This window comes from Dicentrarchus labrax, unplaced genomic scaffold (assembly GCF_905237075.1).
Source record: "Dicentrarchus labrax unplaced genomic scaffold, dlabrax2021, whole genome shotgun sequence".
Classification (NCBI taxonomy): Eukaryota; Metazoa; Chordata; class Actinopteri; family Moronidae; genus Dicentrarchus; species Dicentrarchus labrax.
This window is the reverse complement of record NW_026136718.1, coordinates 6,082,853-6,103,490: the sequence shown is the minus strand read 5'-3', so window position 1 is coordinate 6,103,490 and position 20,638 is coordinate 6,082,853. Positions and strand designations below refer to the sequence as shown.

Below are 20,638 nucleotides of genomic sequence, written 5' to 3'. Positions count from 1 at the left end.
CTAAGAGCTAAAACTAGGTGTTAAAAAACAAACTAAACAATATTGTGTACTTACAAAAGTTAGTTTTAGTCTTTTTCAATTTGGTAAAAATGTGTCAACCCAACTAGCATGAGGAGGCCTTGGTGCATATGTTTCTATGTACATCTATGTGTTTCTGGTCGAGGCAGACAGCCACCCACTTAGAGCCGGGGTCTGTCCGAGGTTCCTGCCTCCGTCGCCAAGTGCTTGCTCATGGTGGGAACTGTTGGGTCTCTGTAAATACGTTTATAAGGAGTGCAGTCTAGACCTGCTCTATTTGAAAAGGTGTCCTGGGATAACTTATTTTATGAATTGGCGCTATACAAATAAAACTGAATTGAATTGCATTGAATGTTTATTATACAGTATATATAACTTGTCAGTCTATCAATATATCTATCGATCTTTCTATCTATCTATCTATCTATCTATCTATCTATCTATCTATCTATCTATCTATCTATCGATCTATCGATCTATCTATCTTTCTATCTATCTATCTATCTATCTATCGATCTATCTATCTATCTATCTATCTATCTATCTATCTATCTATCTATCTATCTATCTATCTATCCATCTATCTATCTATCTATCTATCTATCTATCTATCTATCTATGATCTATCTATCAATCTATCGATCTATGATCTATCTATCGATCTATCTATCTATCTATCTATCATCTATCTATCTATCTATCTATCTATCTATCTATCTATCTATCTAACTATCTGTTCTCTGTCTTCTGTCTGTCTATCTATCTATCTATCTATCTATCTATCTATTGATCTATTGATCAAAACAAAACTAAAAACTAATGAAAAAACAACAACACTATAAATATCATAATATTCTGGTGAACTTTCCTCTGGCTCCCAAAATCTAAATCATAAACATGACTGTACATAAATACATGAATAGAGATGGCTCTATTTTAAAAAACTACAAATGTCTCTCCGTCGCACACTTGTTAACGCCGATGACGGCGGCGCGTAAGGGACACGGGACAGGAAGAGGCGCAGAGGAAGGGGGGGAAAAAAAACAAGATGGCAGCGGGTTCAGATCACGGGCTTAAAAGAGATGTTTGGAAAAGTAAGTTCACTGTTACTGGAGAGTGCTTAATGTGCGTGCGTGACACAATAAACCGCGTTATTATTATTATTATTAACTTCCTTTTGAGACTTTTAACACCTCGGAATGAAACTGGAAGTTTTATTCTGCAGCGGAAGTTTACGAACTTGGATTGGGGGGGGGAAGAAGAAGTCATTATTTACCGCTGTTGTTGTTGTTGTTGTTGTTTATAACTATAACCTAACTATACGGTCCTCTTGTATCCCATTCCTGGAGAGTGTAGTCGGGGTGAGGTCGCTCTGTATTCGCCTGTAGCTCCACCTCATATGTATTCAGGCTAACGTCGGCACAACATGGTTTCGGACTAAAGTGACACAAAATGAAGGACACATGTCTCTTGTGGGTGTCTGCTTTTCCCTCCGACCTGTGTGACCCACAGCGCTGCCCTCCTGTGTTGTAAAGGTAGGATGTCGCAGGGATGTAGTGGTTGCGTTGAAGTTTAAAATACCTACACTCTTCCCACTGAAGGAGCGCAGCTACAGCAGAGGCTGAGGCGACAAAATGTGATGTTTTTAGGCAATGTGGTTTATTTTTTTTTTATTATATTGATGCCGAATTGTCAAGAAGACTGTCGTCAAATTATGCCCTTAAACTTGTGTTTGTAGTGTTACGTGTTTTCGACGGACAGGTAGGAATAGTTAAAATGTAATATTCCGTAAAGGGAGTTTGGCGCTGGGAGCTTTTAACCTAGTTTAATTCAAACTGCTTAACTTGTATGTGTATTTTTTTTAAAGGTTTGTCACCACTTGAGAAACACTAGGTAGATTTTAAAGTATGATATTGTTTTCTGACATTAACTGCTGTTAGTTATTAGTTTGATTAATAGTTTAATAATGTGTGTATCGATTACTGAGCGACTGATCAGGCTAATTATCAGCTTATTTTACAGTTTATAATGGCAGTATGCTGTGAATGGTTGCCCTAATGTTTATGTTTAAGGTACTAAACACAATGTGCTTGTTTTTAATGGTGTTGTGAATCACTCCTGATGAAACTAGTCTGGAGACCAGTCAGACTCCCTCTGAAAGACCTTTTGTGTGTTACCGCCTGTTGCTGATCAGTCATGTAGTGTGAAAACCACAACAATTTCAAGACTCTCAACTGAAAGTTGTTTACTCTGAACAGTACAAAGATCTGACAGCTTTGAAAGTCCTGTAGCGTGTTCAAGGCTTCAGTCTGAGGATGTCTGACGATGTGTTGCAGGGTAACTGTATTAGACGGTATCAGTTTCAGTCCGGTGTACCTAATAGGATAAGAGGCCAACACACTTCAACCGCCCTGATTTTCACACTCTTTATTTTATTTCATAAGCTAGAGAGTATAAGAACAATGGCATGTTTTGTCAAACAACTCACACACATATCTCTTAATACAGTATCAAATCTGATAGTACAGCTAATTCACTACCATTAATGAAAGTGGTTATTTAGTGTGTAAAATACCAGAAATTATGATAAATGCCTATTACAAATCTGCAGACCTTAAAATGATATGAAACACAACAACTTACAATAACTGTTCTGTGTCACTTACAGGAATAAAAGACACAATTATTGCAGACTGCAGAAAATCTGAAGTATGGAAGGTAGGTAAACCCCTTGACACATTACATGTCCAACCTTTATTTGTTTTATTGCCTTATGCATTAGAATTGTGATTTCTTATTTTGGCAACCTAGAAACCTATTAAAGTGTGATACATAATGATCTTCACAGATATTGATTCTGGACGCCTTCACCACCAAGCTCCTCTCATCATGCTGCAAAATGTCCGACTTGATGTCAGAGAAAATAACAAGTACTCTATTTTTCCATCTTTTTTTACTAATAATACGTTTTACTGAACAAACTGAAGTGTGTATGTGGATGTCTGTAGCTACCTTGTTATAATAAATATTTTGTTTCTTTAGTCGTGGAGGACCTGTTCAAAAGCAGAGAACCTGTTCCAGAAATGAAAGCAATCTACTTCATGTCACCAACCGCTAAGGTGTGAACATTAACCCTGTAGTGATAATATCACATTGGAAGTTTTCATTTCTGCAAACTGAGTTGTTATTGTTAGTTTCATTCTGATCACTCTGTTTTTATATCTGAAATTTCATTTCATTTCATAGTGTGTGGATGCCTTTATTGCTGACTTCAAGACCAAACCCAAATATAAGGCAGCATATGTTTATTTCACTGACTGTAAGTAATCACTACTTTATTTATCCAATATGATCAAAATGTCCTTTTATTTGTCCAACTGGTAACATGTAAACTAAAAGCTTTTCCGTCCCACAGACTGTCCAGACGACCTGTTCAACAATATGAAGCTGTACTGTGCAAAGTACATACGAGTCTGTAAGGAAATAAACATGTGCTTCATGCCACAAGAGGCACAAGTAAGTGGTTGCAGAGTTTGTGCTTTTAGGTTCTTTTGTAATGCTCCATTTCCTCTTTTTTCCCAGACTCTTACTTGCTAACTGAGGAAAACTTTACTTGTTGTGTTCAATATCAGGTTGCTACTGAAGAGATTTGCACTGTTTTGAGTTCATCTGTAATGGGTGTCAGCTGCTTTAAGCTATGGTGTAATAATTTTGCAAACGTTGCATTATCTTAAGTGGTTGTTCCCTGTCTTTAAAAAAGAAAAAAGGTCTTAAGATTCTTAGTTGTTTTGTGTATTTTACAAAGTAAATAAAGTCTTGTTTATTTTTGTTAATAATAATTTCAGGCTTTTAGTTGTGGAACAGGAACTTTCTTTAGAGACAACCCACATGTTTCTTTATTATATGATTACATACATTGTTCACTTAAAAAGAAAGTTTTCTTAACACTGGTGTGCTGAATGTTTTTCAGGTGTTCACTTTTGATAATCCGGGGGCTTTCCAAAGCATCTACAGTCCCAACAGTCAGGACAAAAAGAAGACACTAGAGACACTCGCAGACCAGCTTGTCACGCTATGTGCCACGTTGGACGAGTACCCAGGGGTCAGATACAAGAAGTAAGCCAGAGCAGATTTAGTTTCTCAGCTTACAACGCACCTCAGCCCCCAAGCAGAGTCAAACCTTTTACGAGAAAAGCTTGAACAGAGACCCTAGAATATGTTACCAAACTGTGGCTGCAAATAAATGAGGCTAAAATATAATAACAAACGTCACCTCACTTTGCCGTAGTTTAGCACAAGCTAACATTTAAATATGAATCCAAACGAGCAGTGTGTGGCTTTATTTTCATGCTTTAAATATTATTTATTTATTATTTCCCCACATTATACATACAACATGTGTACTTGCACATGTGCAACAAACAAAACTGACAAATGAACAACAAAACAGCAACACAACAGACAGCCACCCTCACAAAAAATGTCCTGGAAGTTTGTCAGAAACACTCAACTGGGGTGATTTAAAGGACATTTTCTACAAACCACTTAAACCAGTACATGTGTGATATGTATTAACACAACTGTGATAACTCATGGAGGACAATTTATATCACATCTAGAGACAGCAACATGGAGAACGCCAAGATCCTTGCAGAGCTAGTGGACACCAAGCTGGTCAGACACTACGAGCTGGATGACAATAGCAAGAAAAAGGTGAGACACCTGCTGAACAAAGAATGTTGACAGAATACACAAGATCTTCGCCGAGGGAGGAATCTGGGGAAACACCGTATTATTTTCCACTGCCTGCTCAATACGAGGCATCATGTAAAAGCCTTAAGCAGGTTCATTTATTGTTGCTCTTCACCAGAAACTGGAAGTTTGCAGTAGTTGCTCTGTAGAAACTAAGCAGTCTCACAGAAAGCAAAAAGGCCTTATACCGTCGAAGAGCAACCACTATATCATGAATAAGGTGTTATATTAAATGTTTTTTTCTGTATATTTTCTTCCTATCACAAGGGAAAGACCCAGGCCCAGCTGCTGATAGTGGAGAGAGGTTTTGACCCTGTCAGCCCCATCCTGCATGAGCTGACCTATCAGGCCATGGCTTACGACCTCATTGATATCCAGAACGACACCTACAAGTAATCCAAGCTTTTCTTACTCTATCTCAATCTCTTCATTTCACACATACATAATATGCTTTCTGCACCATAGTGCAATGTTCATATTGCAAACAAGCTATTTTTTTTAATGTAGACAATACATGAATAGCTGAAACTAATCATCTCGTTGTTATTTTTGTGGCCAGGTATAAAGGTAAAGATGGCTCAGAGAAGCAGGCCGTGCTGAATGAGGAGGACATGCTCTGGGTTAGGCTGAGGCACAAGCACATCGCTGAGGTCTCAGAGTAAGTGCGCAAGATCTGAAGATTTTTCTCCTCCTCTTCACCCCAACCCTAACCCCATTTCTTTCTTGCATTAGACAAATCCCTAAGATGGTAAAGGAAATATCTGCTAGCAAGAAGCAGCCAGATGGCAAGGTATCGTGCTGTGGTTTCTTCCAGTGTGCTTCACTATTGAGCTGTGTATTTTCATACTTAAAATGTGTAACTAAAAAACATGTAATTGCATTTTCTTTCCAGATCACAATTAGCAATTTGGCCCAAATGATGAAGAAGATGCCCTCATTCCGTAAACAGATAACTGAGGTATGCAGTAACGGTATAATTATCTAGATTTGGCCTCTCCACTCTTTGCCTTCACCATAACGTTATCTGTTTAACTTGAAGTTTTCAGCATAATTTGTTCAAATGGGCCATTTTAGGGGCAACTTTTGGGATCTGACACTGGTCTGAGGACCAATGTAACACTCATATTATTTGCTTCCTACCAGTAATTATAGACATATGTGATAATTCTGTACTGTTTGGGTGTGGTGCCTCCAAAGCCTGGTATCTTGTGTGGTTGACTTCATCATGTTTTTAGCAGAAAAACAGAATGGAAAGGCATCATTTGCAGCCTCTATAATTAATATCTTTGTCATTATAATGAAAGGAAATCATTTTTGAAACAATAATTACATTGTATTTACCTCTTTTAACTTTTAACTGTTCTCTCTGTCTGAATTCTAGAAAACTGTTCACCTGCAGTTGGCCGAGGACTGCATGCAACATTACTCAAACAACGTGGAGAAACTCTGCAAAGCTGAACAGGTCCGTTTGTTCTCTTGTGCCAAACATTTTTACACACAACCCTGTTTCAACAAGCCAGTGGGTGGATGGTGGTTAACTGAGTAGAGATAACATTTGACAGGTTATCACTGATCCTATGAGTTAGTTGTGATGGTCAGCTTCCAGATCTGAAAGATGTGGAGCCTTAAGTATTAAAAAAAATGTTTGTCTCTGTGTAGGACCTTGCAGTGGGGTCTGACGTGGAAGGGGTGAAGGTGAAGGATCCCATGAGGACTCTTCTGCCTGTGCTGCTCCACCCATACAGCACCCACGACAAGATCAGAGCTGTGCTGCTCTACATCTTCAGCCTCAGCGGTACACGCTCTTCTTCATTTGTTGATTTAACTTTATTTAATAGACCACATCAGACAAATATAACATATATTTGTGAACACTGTGGTGATTCCAGGGATGTGGATATTCCAGTTAAGAGTAATAGTTAATCATTTCTTCCAAAAAAGACCATAAAACTATCATCACATTACATTTTCACACTGATTTGTTTGTGCTTTATTTGGTGTGTGTAAACAGGAACCACAGACGAGAACTTAAGCAAACTCATCCAGCATGTAAAGATTGAGGAAGAACGAGAGTATATCCTGAACTGGAAAGAACTGGGAGTTCCTATCATCACGTCGGTATGTGGAGAAGAGAAAAAGAGAGGAAAAAAATGATTTGATTGATTTAACTATGGTTCAAAACTACCAGCGATGATAAATTGTAGCTGGTGGCTGGAATTCACTCTGGGTTGTTTGTCTCAGCTGAATCTCAGCTAATTGTCTCTTGTACTCTTTGTTTCTAGCCTAGTTTCTTCTCTCGCAAACCATCCAGACGGGATCGTTCCCAGGAGCAGACGTACAATCTTTCCAGGTGGACTCCTGTCATAAAAGACGTGATGGAGGTCAGTGAGAGGAGATTACCATGTTGTATAATGTGTTAATAACTAGAGACGGCATAACATATAGAACTTTATTTTAATCCAATTTGCTTACAGTTCTTTGAAAACTCTTTCTGGCTGGATTTTTATTATTTTGGTAAACAGGAAGTTTATAAACTATGGCTATTATAATGAATTAAATAGCATAACTCCAGAGAATCTAAAGTGGGTTATAGATAGGACGTAGAATAGGAAGGTAAAATCTCAACATGTAGCTCGATCCGGGTCACTTTACAACCCCAGTCCCCCTTCTGAATGGCATTCATGAGAAAAATGATGTGCATAACTGTAAAAGTACCACAAAAGGAGTTTATCAGATTCAGGTCATCTGATAGGCAGTGTCGTATATATGTTCTTGTCGTTTTGTACTGCTTCATCCACTTGTGAAAGACATCATCTTTAAGGCACAATAATACACCAGTTGTGTGCTGATCCCTGGGGATGATCCTTCTGTTTCGGCAACATCCTTCTGTTCTGATCTTCAAATGCTTTTTTTGTATGTTAAAAGCGTTGGATATAAGAGGTTATTGTTGTTAAATGAGATTATGTTTTGTGTTAAAACAGAAGCAGGATGTCAGCGTCTCCTGCTGCCTTGTTAAAGTTTGTGCTATGAAAAGAGACATATTGTACACGCACTACTCTAATTTACCCTTTCACTCTGTCTTGTGAATAAGTTTGCTTGTGGCTGTTTGTGTTGAGTCTGGTAAGTTGAGCTGTAATAAATCCTCCCTGAGGCTGTTTCATTTAAAACTCTGCTGTTGAGTCAAATTCTCAGAAATGAATAGGGAACTAAGAGGCAGGAGTTACTCCACTGCCCTTTGTTCATGAAGCAAGGTTATTTCTAAAACATAACCTGATGTATGATTCTCAGTTCTGTAATTCCACAAAGCTGAAATTCCACATGTTGGTATCAAATGATGTCTGCAAGAGGAAACTCATAGCCAAAAAGAAAATTCCACTTGTCTTTTTAGAGGCATTTTTTTTGCTAATGGAATTTGTATGTAGTGTCATTTTAATGTTAAAAATCAGGTTAAGTTTATTAGAAACTAGATCTGGTTGATCTGTAACATAATGCGTTCTTTTGTGTCTTTTCTTCATTTTAACTTCCTTTTCCTGCCACACCTGAAAAGACCTTTCATTCTTCCCCACCTCACTACCTGGTTTCCTGTAAACAGTGAACAGCTTGCTCTTACAGCAGGAAACAGACTAGTTTTTGATGTGTGGCAGCATAAAGTCTGGTTGAAATCAGTTTCAGTTTGCTTCTTTTAAAAAATCTGTGTACGTCTGTTTGTCAATTTAGAACCACAACTAATATATATAATATTTAATATAAAGTCTCTGAGACTGAGAAGTGCTTGACAGCAGATTTGTTACTTTATTTTAAGCTGTGCTTTGAGATTCCTTGATGTATATTGTAGTTATGTGCTTTCTCCATAGTTCAAAGATTACACATTGGATACTTTTGGAGTTTGGTTCTTGGTCACAGAGGGATTTTTGTCTGCGTTTTAAAGTGTTGTCGCAGACTGCATGATTTATTACAAGTCATTAAAGTCAAACTTGTAATCCAAATGTAAAGAGAAGGGTAGCACCACCACCTAAAATCAAAACCCATGTTTGAAACCTTGTATTAAGTGTTGAGATGGAACTATTTGCTCAACTCTGATCCTTTTGGGGCTAACCCTCTCATATCATTAGTCCTGAACTCCAAAACTGTCAATTCAGCTTAGAGATTCTAGATTTATGTGCATATAAATGTAAGTAGGATACCTCACATTAAGAAAAACCTAAAGTCTCAGATCTGTGATATTGGATGGCCAAAGAGATTTGGTCTCTCTGGGATTTAATTGTACAAATGACGGCTAACTTTACTTTCAGGATGCCGTGGAGAACAAACTGGACACCAAAGAATGGCCGCACCAGTCTGAGTGTCCTGCTGCCTGGAATGGCTCCGGGGCTGTCAGGTACACTCGGTTTTTATGAGTCATCACACTGCAACTGAGTCAGTAGTTTCTGGAAATAATTATACATTCTGCTAGAGATGATCTCATCAGGCTTCATGTCAAAAGCTCCTGGCTACTTACAAATATCAGTGTTTCTCTTTGCTGTCATTTTCATCTGAAGGAAGTACATGACAAAACAATCCTAAGACAGAAAGTTCATATTTGCTTTTACAGACAAATACAGACAGAAGGAGGGTGATAAAACAGCGCCCTCCAGTGACCGTTTCTGCTACTATCTTCAGCTCCAGCTTTTTGATCTGAGTCTGTTTATTAAGGGATTGTTTTAAGTTTGACTGTCACTGAGTTTTTGCATCTATCTTTAGTATCTATTCCTCACGCTCTCTCCCTATGTTCCTTGCCAAGACGTTGGATTTGCTGTTTCTTTTTACAATTTTTCTTTTAAGTTTTATTTATGTTGTCCATCGTCTGCTCCACAGTGCCCGACAGAAGCACAAGGCCAGTGCTCAGGACGAACGCCGGACTGGCTCACGCCTCATCATCTTTGTTCTAGGAGGAATCTGCTTCTCTGAAATGCGCTCTGCCTACGAGGTCACCCAGGCAGTAAAATCCTGCGAGGTCATCATAGGTGAGATTACACAGATAACAGCTAAAATCACCTGTTTTCTCTCGTATATAAAATATTTTATCTAACAGCACTTTGCCTTCACCATAAATACCCTGGGGAGTTTGTACTCACTGACAATGCAAGGAATATTTCTGTGGTTTCTTCTTATTAAAGCTAGTTGAGTTGAGTTGAGTTGCGGCCATTCAGATTAACTAAAGGTGGATTTGATACAGTTTTATAAACTTCAGTTAAATCTGGATTGTAAACTGACTGCCACTGTCTGTTTTAGATAAGGTGTTCCTTTATTGGTCCACGTAGGAAATGTAGTGCAAAGAGCAGAGAAAGAATAAAATATAATAAAAATATATACACTAAGTTTTATACTCTACCTGCTAAAGGGTTTTATGCTCTACTTTGGGACCTAATGGTTATTTATACTTTGATTCTAGGATCTTCTCACATTTTGACCCCGACCAGTCTCCTGGATGACATCAAGGCTCTGAGCAAACGCCCCATGGAGATTTTAACAATAGACGAAAGGAGCAACGCCTGAGAAGCTGAACCCTCCAACCAACACCTCCCCTGCCTCCCTAAATTACTCAGCATAGTGCACTCAAACTCAATTTTGTAAAAAATGGAAAACTGAAGGGAATTTACCTTATACTTATCTTTATGTTTTAATACTCTTTTCAAAGCTGGTGCACATTAACAGTAGGTATGAGGACGAATTCTCTTTTAACTTGGTGCTTTCATGAGGCAGATTTTCTTCTTGAAGAAAAGCTAAGAATATGGCCTGCTTTTGGCCTTTATAGTTTAACAATTATGATTTGACGATATATAGCTCTTATTAAAAGTGAATCGACCTTATTCTGCTATGAGCATTTTATGTACAAATTCTCTAATCTGCCTATCTGTGTTTGCCTTTGTCCATAAAAGAAATTATTGGTTATTATGTTATATGTTGAAAGAGACCTCTGAGACACTCTCAGAGATATGATGGTGGAAACCTAATGTATATACTGTATGTAAGCACTGAGTCCCTGCTGTGTCGTTCTGACTTTTTTTGTCACTGTTGTTTATGAACACTTAATGTAATTTTGAAGAGTGTTTTTAACTTAGAGTGTTGACGTCTCTCTTGAACTGAACAACTGACTAATAAATGAATGAAGTGGTTCAAATCTTCTCAGATCTTGAGGTCCAATTACAGTTAATGTTACTTTGTTTGTGAACTGCGATGAAGCTACAAAATCTCAATACTATGAGAATTAACTAAATAAAGCAAAGTACCTGGATGAGCAGGGTAACTTAAACTAAAACTACATACTAGATACTCAACTTTGACTTCATGAGCCCAGGAAAGCTGTTGCATAACTATGTTTGCATAGGTTGAATTGTTTGTTGAATGAGTGATGGTAGAAGCACTTACCCTATCACCCAGGTCCATCAAAACCGCTGTAAGTTAATATCCATCACAAAAAGCCCTTTTATAAACAGAAAACCACATGTTCAAAAGTCCACAGGAGCAGCCGGTGTCCAATGAACACTGCGCTCATACCTCCTGAACACACAATAGGTGAATAGGTGAATATATAATGAAGCTTCTGTAATGTTACAGATCAAATCTGCCCCACTTTAGGCATTATGTTTTAGTTGCACGCCATTCAGATTGTTAACTACATGTTCAATACTGTGTACAATACAGAAAAGTGTCGATATTTCCTGTGTTTTCTGAATAGAGAAAACACGAGAGGGGTGTTGAGTCTTCGCTTTGTACTGTAAGTTAATGGAACAAACCTTATACAGTAGATTAAATTTATAGAAAATGAAAAGAGGGATTTTTTTTCAAAATTTACACTGTAACTGTATAGTAGCAAATGAAAGATGAGCAATGAATAAAAGGCTTAATTTCATAAAGCCTGTCTTCAAAAATCCTTTATCTCAAATCTCCCATGCTTGTTTGTGCTTAAGAAGGTATTTCATGGGGTTAGAAGAACAAATCAAGTACAACTTTAAGCATAAATTAATCACACCTAATCATCTGTTTATAATAGAGTTTGAATCAGAGATGTGTTAAAGCAATTATAGAAGGTGACAATGTTCTTATAGTTTGACACATTGGCAATATCTTGGCACTAAAATCAGCAAAACAAAAGTGCTTTATGTTTGTGTTTATGGTAGAGCCAGAGGGCAGAACACAAATCATGATCTGATCTGTGATTCTTAAAAACACAAACATGATACTTGTCAGGGTATCGTGTTTGTGGGAAGGAGATCATATCAGATGTGATTAAACTAGAGAACGGGGCGAGCTTTAAATCAGAATCACGTTATCGTGTACAACAATGATTTTTATAAGCAAAGTTATTTGAATACAAATTGTATTCTTATTATTTTATTTAACTTTATTTAACCAGGTAATACAATTGAGAACCAATTATCATTCTTCATTGGCTGGTTTGACCTGCACATCTTTTTAACTAGGTTAACTGTATGCCAACAGTAGAAGCTTAATGCATAAGCATCATTTCAGACTTTCAATGAATTTAAAACTAATTAAAAATGTATTACTACTTAAAAAAAGGTATCCCAAACAGGAACATTCAGTTGAATTCAATGTGTGAATGAACAGAAATTATCTGAATTAGGACATATTGGAGGGTTAGGGTTATAATTAGTGCTCAATACAGCTCTAAAAAGGCTGTATTGATTAATGTGATGTCATCCTCCACCAGTGGTCTGGCTGAAAACAACTTTTGCTGTGTCAGTTACAGGAAAAAGTGTCAGGTGACATATGAGCACACTCACAGGGTCGTCCTGCTTCACTGACCCTCTATACAGGAACACTTATACTTAACAAGGATAGCCCTGCTCTCTGACAATGACCTACTTTCATTTTATTTTTCCACTACAATAAAAACGTAATTATCAAATTCTTCCTTCACTCTGTGAGGGGGGGCTTCCTTGTTTCTGTCAGAGATCCCCAAATAAACACATATTGCATATAATTAATTTGTGTCTGTGATTTTATTAACAAATTTGGTTCTATTTGTTGAAACAAAATTGTGTCCCTTAGTGAAGGCTGAATTCTTAATGTATATAAAGTCAATGGCAAGGCAGCTATCTCAAAACCCCTAATTTCTTAGGAGGGGAAAAAAAAGTAGGCTAATTGAATACCTTTAATAATTTAATAAGTAAATTGAATCAAATTAAAAATTGATGGTAACCAAGCACAGGTGATTTGAAGGACGTTGGATATATTTAACCCAAAATCATGAATAAAAGGGTATTAAAAACCTTTAATACTCCACAAATCAACCCATGAATAAATTCCCCATGGATTAGTCCTTACTTAAATGTTTGATGAACGATTAATAACTGAGAAATGTGTTTACTTTAAGGGATATTAGACAAACTTTACGCTTTAATAATTGAGCAAAAATGAATACACTGAGACATAAAGTGTTTACATTTGTCTTGTCGTCTGCGCATGCGTGTGACTGTCGTCATGGCAACCGGCGTTTACAGGGCAGCCAAGCCTTAAATCTGACTTCTGAAGTTTTCTCCTTTAAAGTGTTAATTTATAGATTTACTCTAAACTACCTGTTGTTGTTACTCAAATGGATTCAGGTGAATCATTTTACGAAGGGATACGCGCCATTTAAAATGCTGTCGACCTGCAAATGTGTTGCGGTAGACCCGGGGCGAGGAGGTGCGGAGCCGGGGGCAGGGGCACAGAGCGACGGCCACAGAGGAGCTCAGGTCGGCGAAGAGAGGCGACGAGGACTCGGTGTCCAGGAGTGGCCCGACGGGTCCAGGTATGAGGGAGAGTTTGTGAACGGATTCAAACACGGCAAAGGAAAATACACGTGGAGTAACGGAGAGGTAATGTGAAATGAACATGAAGCAGGCAATTTATGCTAATTAATACCCCCTTTTTTTTTTTTCCAGTTTAAGTTAGTTAGTTGTTTGCTGGGTTCATTTTAAGAAAAACAGACAATAACAGTGAGGTTGTTCTGTTATGGTAGAAACAGAAAATCCTTGGTAGAAAGTTCTTACATAAAACATAATGTGGTTTTTTTTTATTGTCTATCAGTTTTCTAAAATTAAAGCAAGTCACAATTATATGTCCCTGTCTGCCCCTTTGAGTAGTGCTATGAGGGCTCTTTCTACAAAGACTACAGGCATGGGGATGGACTGTACTTCTGGCCCACAGGACACAGGTTCATTGGCAAGTTCTATCTCAACAGAAAGGAAGGATACGGACAACAACTATTCCCTGACGGAGCCACCTTTCAGGTAAACTGGATGGATGCATATTGATATGTTTTTTTAATTTACAAACATCATTAAATATTAATTAACTTTTACCCCTCCTCTCAGGGTTTGTACCATGCTGACCAGAAGTTTGGTCCAGGTGTGGTTAGTTATCTTGATGGGCGTAAGGATGTGGGTCTGTGGCTCGGAGAGCGTCTGCTGAAGCTCTGTGCCTCTGTAGAAGAGGGCTTCAGCCTGAAGAAGTTTCCTGAATATGCTGCCTACATGGACCCACCTGCCACCACAGATCCCCTGACTCAGGTACATGCTCACCAGTGTCTTACCCACAGGTGTATAGCTATGCCAGGCTTCCTTTTCATACATATATTTGGTTGAAATGTTCATATTTTAGTCTTTTAAACACATTGTTTGGATCCCAGGGTGAAAATGTTTGAACCAGCCAAGAATATGTAAAACCCCCTAACAGTACTGCCCCAAAGAATCTCTATAAATCACAAAATTATTGCAGCATTTATTTTTCTCACAGCTACATTTTGTCAGCAGGTCTTTATACTAACCAACGCCCCTGCTGGACAGTATAAGCAAAACATTGCTGTACTATGTAGAATCTAAATCTTTGGAGAGTTTTTTTTGCACCAGTTAAATATGTGTTTTTTACGCAAACAAATTTAGTTAATTATGTCACTAAAATATCTATCTGCACCCTTCTTCTCCTTACCAGCTTCCCACCATTGGTCTACAGACAGAAGCCAGAACAGACTCTAAGGTAAAGTACTGCTAATGAGCAAGTATATGAGCATTTAACTCAACACAGATCAATTAATACCCCATCCTCTTCAGGCGGATACAGACAGAGAACTGCTGTCAGATGAGAATTTTATCCTTCCCATCGGCATTGAGAGTTACTCAACAGATGGCGAGCACTTGCCGCTGCCCCCTGGCCGAAGAAGAGAGTTGGATCAACACTTCTATGGCGAGCTGTGGGAGCCGGACACTCATCTCCACCGAGGCTATGAGCGAGACCCACTCTCCACGCTCCCCTTACAGGCCCGCATGCAGGCTCACATACACAAACACAGGTCAGACACACATGGAAAAAAGTGTTTTAGAATTGGTACCAAAACACATTTTACTGGCACCAGTTATTCAGTTAAATAAAAAGACATACACATCATGTACAGGCTGAAATAATGTATTTGTGTTCTATTTTATTGTGTTTTGTGTGTCTCAGACTGCAGGCTGAAAATGTGGGCTGGGATGTGGCAGCTGTTCTCTCTCTGAACAGGGAAAGTTTTGGTCCTAAAGGGCCTTTGGAAGTCAGTTCAGAGTTGTTGATCCAGCACGCCTCCCGAGGGGAACTGCAGGCCGTGTCACAGATCCTCCAGACCGGTTTGGTCCACCCTGATGTAGCAGATTCAAAGGGACACACTGCACTGATTGCTGCCACAGTAACACATTCAAATTTTTTTTTTTTGCCCATTGTTTATTGATTCAGTTGTTTTAGGTTTTGAAAACGTGCACTATAGTCAGATATTCAACAATTACAACCAAAAAATACAACAAAATAAATAGAAATAAAAGATTCTTAGGTGTATTCTTTGCTTTTAGACTCACATTTGTCTCTCTGACTGTTGTGTTTTGTTTCTTGTACGTGTCAGGTAAACTGCCATAATGATGTGATCCAGCTGTTGTTGGATATGGGTGCTGATATTGACAAGACGAATTGTGAAGGCATGTCTGCTCTGGCTGTGTGTCATGTCCTCTACTACCCTTTTCAGTCTCTGCACACCACTTTCACTGAACCACCCGCCAAAACTCAAGTAGGATTCTAACTAATGTAGTTTGTATCTATGTTTCTTCATCACCTCTATATCTGTCGCTATAGCTCTACAGATGACTGAAAAACAACTTGTCCTGTAATGTGTCATTAGGTTTTAAGGTCTCCATCTGCAAATGAGAACAGTCCTCAGATTAGCCAAGTGGACTTCACTACAGACACACCCAGGTTTAACAACAGACCACAGACCGCTAATACAACCCTGAGCAGCCAGACCAACCAGAGTCATCTCTTGGACCAGTAGGAGTGTAGTTGATATCACCTCTCTCACATATTATTCAGCAGAAACTGTATATATCGTGTGTCCTGTTACGCACAGCTGATATTTACCACTATTAACAATTGAGACGAAAGCAGTTTCTGTCTCTCTAAAACAAGCTAATGAATTAATTTGACTTTTGTATTTGTTGTTGTATTTTGTAGGACAGCAGAAGAACTAAACGAGCACATCTCCCATCACAGCATTGAAGTGTCCAATGACAGTGAGCTCATCGCTGAGCGCTGGCCTGACCTGAATGAGCCTGAGACCCCTGCAGACACTGAACACCTACAGGAGGCGGAGGGAAAAGAGAGAGAAGGAGACGGAGAGGAAAGAGATTGCAAAGAGACAGAGAGAGAGGGGCAAGTTGGAGTGAGAGAAGAAAGAAGCAGGAGGGAAGAAAGAGAGATAGAGAGCAGATGTGATGAAACATGTGAAAATGGAGAAAGTGAGGTAAAAGGGAAGGAAAAGAAAGAGGAAGATGTGCTTGGTGAGAAAAGAGAAATGGAGTCAAGCAAAGAGAATATGGAAGTGAGGAAGGAGGTTGAGGAGGATGTAGAGAAGAGAGTAAGGAATCTTCATGAAGAGGATGTAAAGGAGAGAGACGAGAGAGGAAGTGAAGGCGTACCTGGTGTGGAGCGCTCCATTCAGGTGTTAGACGGCCACATCGCACTGGGCAGCGTGCAGTGGAAGGAGTGTCGAGCTAAAGCACCAGGAAGAGTTCAGGTATAAAGCACAGAGATCCCGTCCTATAATTGGTTTGATAAGTTGGTAGTTGTTTGAACTCACTGTTGTCTACTCAACTCTCTGTCTGCAGCAGGTCAAAGACAAAAAACTGACCCAAAAACCAACCTTTGACTCTGCCTGCTCGGTCAGCAGCTACAAGATCCAGGTCACAGAGGAAGCGATGCATCGCTCAGCAGAAGCGTTGAGTCGCACAGGGATTCCTCAGCGCTCCGACACACAGGAGACTGTACGCAAAATGGCTGCCATGAAGACTGAGTCAGTTCTGTCCTCTCTTTTCCTGTGCTGATTGTTCTGCTCTGATAATATTTGTGTATCTCTGTATACATTTGATGTGTTGTGTGCCTCTCTGACCAGACACCGTATTCGTTTGAGCACCCTGAAGTTGTTATTGGAGCGGGGAGCCGACCCCAACATATCCAGGGTCCCCATGCCAGTCCTCTTTTTAGCCATCATGGCGGCTGACACTGAGGCTGTCAGGAGGCTGCTGCTGTGTGGAGCTCGCACTGACATTCCCCTTCCACCCGAGGCAAGAATTATTTCATTTTATTGTCTCAATACAAAAAAACAAAAATCCATAAACACATGGAAAACAAAAAATGAGAGCATCTATATTACGAATTATGTACACCCATCTCTCCTTCTCACAACCTTTTGTTCATCATTTCCAGAAACTATAGAATTTCTCTCAACCTCTCATCCTTTTTGTAGAGGAAGGGTCTGTATCCCCTGCATGTAGCTGCAGCACTGCCCGGTCCATCAGGTCCCAGAATCACAGAGTTGCTGCTCCACGCGGTCACTGACCCAGACGCACAGGCATGCGACCAGGACGAGATCTATGAACCAGATAAGGTGTGTCTATCCTTTAAGCTTTTCCAATGTAAATGACTACTAATTGTAAGAAAAGATTTTTAGTCTGAGCTTCTTTTTTCCCCACAGATTTTCATGAAGGCCCAGGAATCTCTGAGCACCAGTAAGATCCCGCATCTCAAAGAAGGAGGCCAAACAGCTCTGCACGTGGCCTGCCAGAGAGACAGTGACTACCGGGTCAGTACCTCTACACAGCACCACTGATGAAACCTTCTCAAAAAGTAATGTCACTTCATTTCACAAGTGTTGTCAATTTAAATGACTTATGTGGTTTTTTTTTTTGCAGAATGCCAGTAAGGTGGTAGCCCTCCTGCTCTCCCACAGAGCCAGCACAGACCTCCTCTGGAGTGGACACTCGCCTCTTTCCCTCGCTATAGCGGCTGGGAATGACCTGGTAACCCCCCTTCCCACACACACACACACACACACTTACACACCCCTCTACAAAACCTCACTTTACCCTGTTTCTTTTTCCTGCCCAGGCAGTGGAGGAGCTGTTGAACGGAGGTGCAAATCCCAACATCCCACTCGGCCGCAGGGTGGGCAGCGCCCTCTGTGCCCTCGCCAACATCAACTACCACTTGGGTGGCAACAGAGCTAAGCTGGTACACACACAAGCACACAAACACAGACAAATAGCCATATATGTAGATTGAAATATACCTATAATAGACATATAGGTGTTCATCTTAAAGGTACACTGTAGCTGTGCTCAGATAATGAAAAAATAATTGATTATTAGGGATCCTACATACTTACAGAGCATTTTTACCTCACAAGAAATACAACAGACCTTAAAGTTCACTTGCTTCATTATGATAAAAACAGCTGGTTTGTTGACTCATTTAAAAGTGTAAGGTTGCATTTGTGTGTGTGTGTGTGTGTGTGTGTGTGTGTGTGTGTGTGTGTGTGTGTGTGTGTGTCTCTTTGATGTAGTTGGACATGTTAGCTAAGGCTGGTGCCGACATCTTGATGCCAGTAACGGTGGGTGATGTTGAGGGAACTGCAGTCGACTATGCACACCACTCCTTCAATCAGGTAACACACCAACTGTGAAAACACTTTACACGTTTCAGTTGAATTCAGTCAAATACAAAAGCCTTGCAATAAATCATATTGTTGTAAAGATTGTAAGGATATACGGATACACTTGCATTCATTCATTACCTATTTCTTTGCTGCATAATTTAATCTGAATCGCTGTCTATATGTTGTGTTACTATGTAGGACTCGCGTATTGCCAACACTCCCTTCCATGCTCTGAACATGCGGGAAAGGGAAACATTTAAAGCACGGCGCCAGCTGCTGAGCATGATGGGAGATCTGCTGAGGCAGACTGTTGCCCAGAGGGAGCAAGAGGGTGAACAATACCTCACATTGAATAGTCAATACAATGAATTTGTGCTTTTTGAATGCATAAACTATTATTTTGTGTTTCTAAGTATGGCTGTAAATCAGTGTGTGTGTATGAGTGTGTACTTTATTTATGTAACAGGTAGCACAGAGAGGTTTGTGCACAAGGGCTCGGAAAATCTATCACCTATAAAAGAAATACACAGGTACACACACATTCACGTAAGGCACCTGCATATTGTTCCTTTTCTTTTTCCTATTTCCTGGACCAACTGTTGTGTGTGTGTGAATCTTTTCTCAGAAAACCGGTGTTTAAGTTCTGCTATCACTGCGGTCGCTCTGTGTCTGTGAAGCTGACCGCCTGTAGCCGCTGCCACAAGGTCTTCTACTGCTCCAGGATCTGCAAACTGAAAGCATGGGATGAAAGACACAAGGACGAGTGTATCCGGGCGTCAGGTGGGAATCACTGACTCTCTCCCCACAAACTCCCAAACAACGCCAGCGCCAAAACCCTAATCCATGAGCACCGAAGCTCAGACGAGAAATATCACTAAATAAGCTTTTAATAAAATGCCCATGTGTAACTATGTCATAGTGTTTTGAATCTTTGATATCTGTAGGATAAAGTTACGCTTTGGACAGAAATGAATGATGTACAATATCTGGGATAAACTAATCTGGTTTTTATCTCTTGGATGAACAGAACATGTAAATATTTGTCTATCTGTGTCTCTCAATCCAGCCTCTGCTGATGGCATCCAGAAGAGTGTTGTGTTTAAATCCCAAAGAGCCCCCAGGCCCTTGACTGCCATGTTGAAATCCAAAACAGTCCCCAGGCCCTTGAGTGTCAAGTTGAAATCCAAAAGAGCCCCAGAGCCCTTGAGCATGGCACAGAAGGTCTTGGAGAGCCAAGTGAACCTGAAGGAAAACTACAGCTGCAACTGATGGACACTAACATTTCACACACTTAATTAACAGATGAAATACAACTTTTATCTACATAATACCACAAAGCACTTCTGTTGCTTTATCACTGCTTTCTCTGATTCTGACTCTTAACTTTATATATTTGGCTTCATGGTGATGACAATATTTTGTGCCATAATCATTTTTCTTTGCCATGTTTATACTTGTAGGTTTGTAATCTGTTGTAATAATAGTGTAATAATGTCCCTGTCTGCTGTCGCCACAGAAATATTGCAAAACACTGAATGGCTGCTTTTACTGAATGAATCCAGATGTTTTTGAATGAAGGAAGTTAAAAGTGTGACAAAAGAATATATTAAGTTCCACTTTTCCAGAGCAACTTCCAGCTTGACCTTGAGAACGAAAAATATGATGTAATAATTAATCAATTTTATTTTTTTTAGTAGCATAAAGTGGAACTATATCTAAATTTCATTATGCAATCCTGTGTTGTAAATGACAATAAAATAACCTTGAAATGAATCCTTGAAAAATAAATAAATCTCAACTCACTTACTCTTACGAATGTTTTTAACTGCATCTCAAGGTCTTCATCAGCAACTGGAGTCGTCTCAGTTGGCA

The 20,638-nt window shown here is 39.4% G+C and overlaps 2 protein-coding genes across 5 annotated transcripts; both read left to right on the top strand.

Moving 5' to 3' along the window:
• The first annotated feature begins 1,011 nt into the window (after positions 1 to 1,011).
• On the top strand, positions 1,012 to 10,934 carry stxbp3 (syntaxin binding protein 3). Of its 2 annotated transcripts, none has more exons than XM_051376103.1 (19): positions 1,012 to 1,112; positions 2,687 to 2,736; positions 2,867 to 2,948; positions 3,061 to 3,137; positions 3,265 to 3,337; positions 3,434 to 3,534; positions 3,989 to 4,134; positions 4,638 to 4,731; positions 5,038 to 5,162; positions 5,330 to 5,428; positions 5,503 to 5,560; positions 5,663 to 5,728; positions 6,152 to 6,232; positions 6,430 to 6,565; positions 6,782 to 6,888; positions 7,053 to 7,151; positions 9,063 to 9,148; positions 9,625 to 9,773; positions 10,202 to 10,934. In XM_051376103.1, the coding sequence occupies exons 1-19, from the start codon at positions 1,067 to 1,069 to the stop codon at positions 10,303 to 10,305; spliced, it is 1,779 nt and encodes a 592-aa protein (XP_051232063.1). In that variant the 5' UTR covers positions 1,012 to 1,066; the 3' UTR covers positions 10,306 to 10,934. The 2 variants fall into 2 exon arrangements, with proteins under 2 accessions (XP_051232063.1, XP_051232064.1); XM_051376104.1 differs by lacking the exon at positions 1,012 to 1,112 and adding an exon at positions 1,158 to 1,553.
• Positions 10,935 to 13,255: 2,321 nt separating this feature from the next.
• Positions 13,256 to 20,568, top strand: ankmy1 (ankyrin repeat and MYND domain containing 1). Of its 3 annotated transcripts, none has more exons than XM_051376101.1 (20): positions 13,256 to 13,567; positions 13,902 to 14,048; positions 14,133 to 14,327; positions 14,749 to 14,793; positions 14,868 to 15,106; positions 15,259 to 15,475; positions 15,686 to 15,847; positions 15,959 to 16,104; positions 16,288 to 16,849; positions 16,941 to 17,125; positions 17,225 to 17,396; positions 17,579 to 17,719; positions 17,807 to 17,914; positions 18,024 to 18,131; positions 18,220 to 18,342; positions 18,674 to 18,775; positions 18,965 to 19,097; positions 19,233 to 19,296; positions 19,392 to 19,546; positions 19,833 to 20,568. In XM_051376101.1, exons 1-20 carry the CDS (start codon positions 13,433 to 13,435, stop codon positions 20,033 to 20,035), a joined length of 3,342 nt encoding a protein of 1,113 aa, XP_051232061.1. In that variant the 5' UTR covers positions 13,256 to 13,432; the 3' UTR covers positions 20,036 to 20,568. The 3 variants fall into 3 exon arrangements, with proteins under 3 accessions (XP_051232061.1, XP_051232060.1, XP_051232059.1); XM_051376100.1 differs by having other exon boundaries at positions 13,256 to 13,634; positions 16,944 to 17,125; XM_051376099.1 differs by having other exon boundaries at positions 13,256 to 13,634.
• The last annotated feature ends 70 nt before the right edge of the window (positions 20,569 to 20,638 follow it).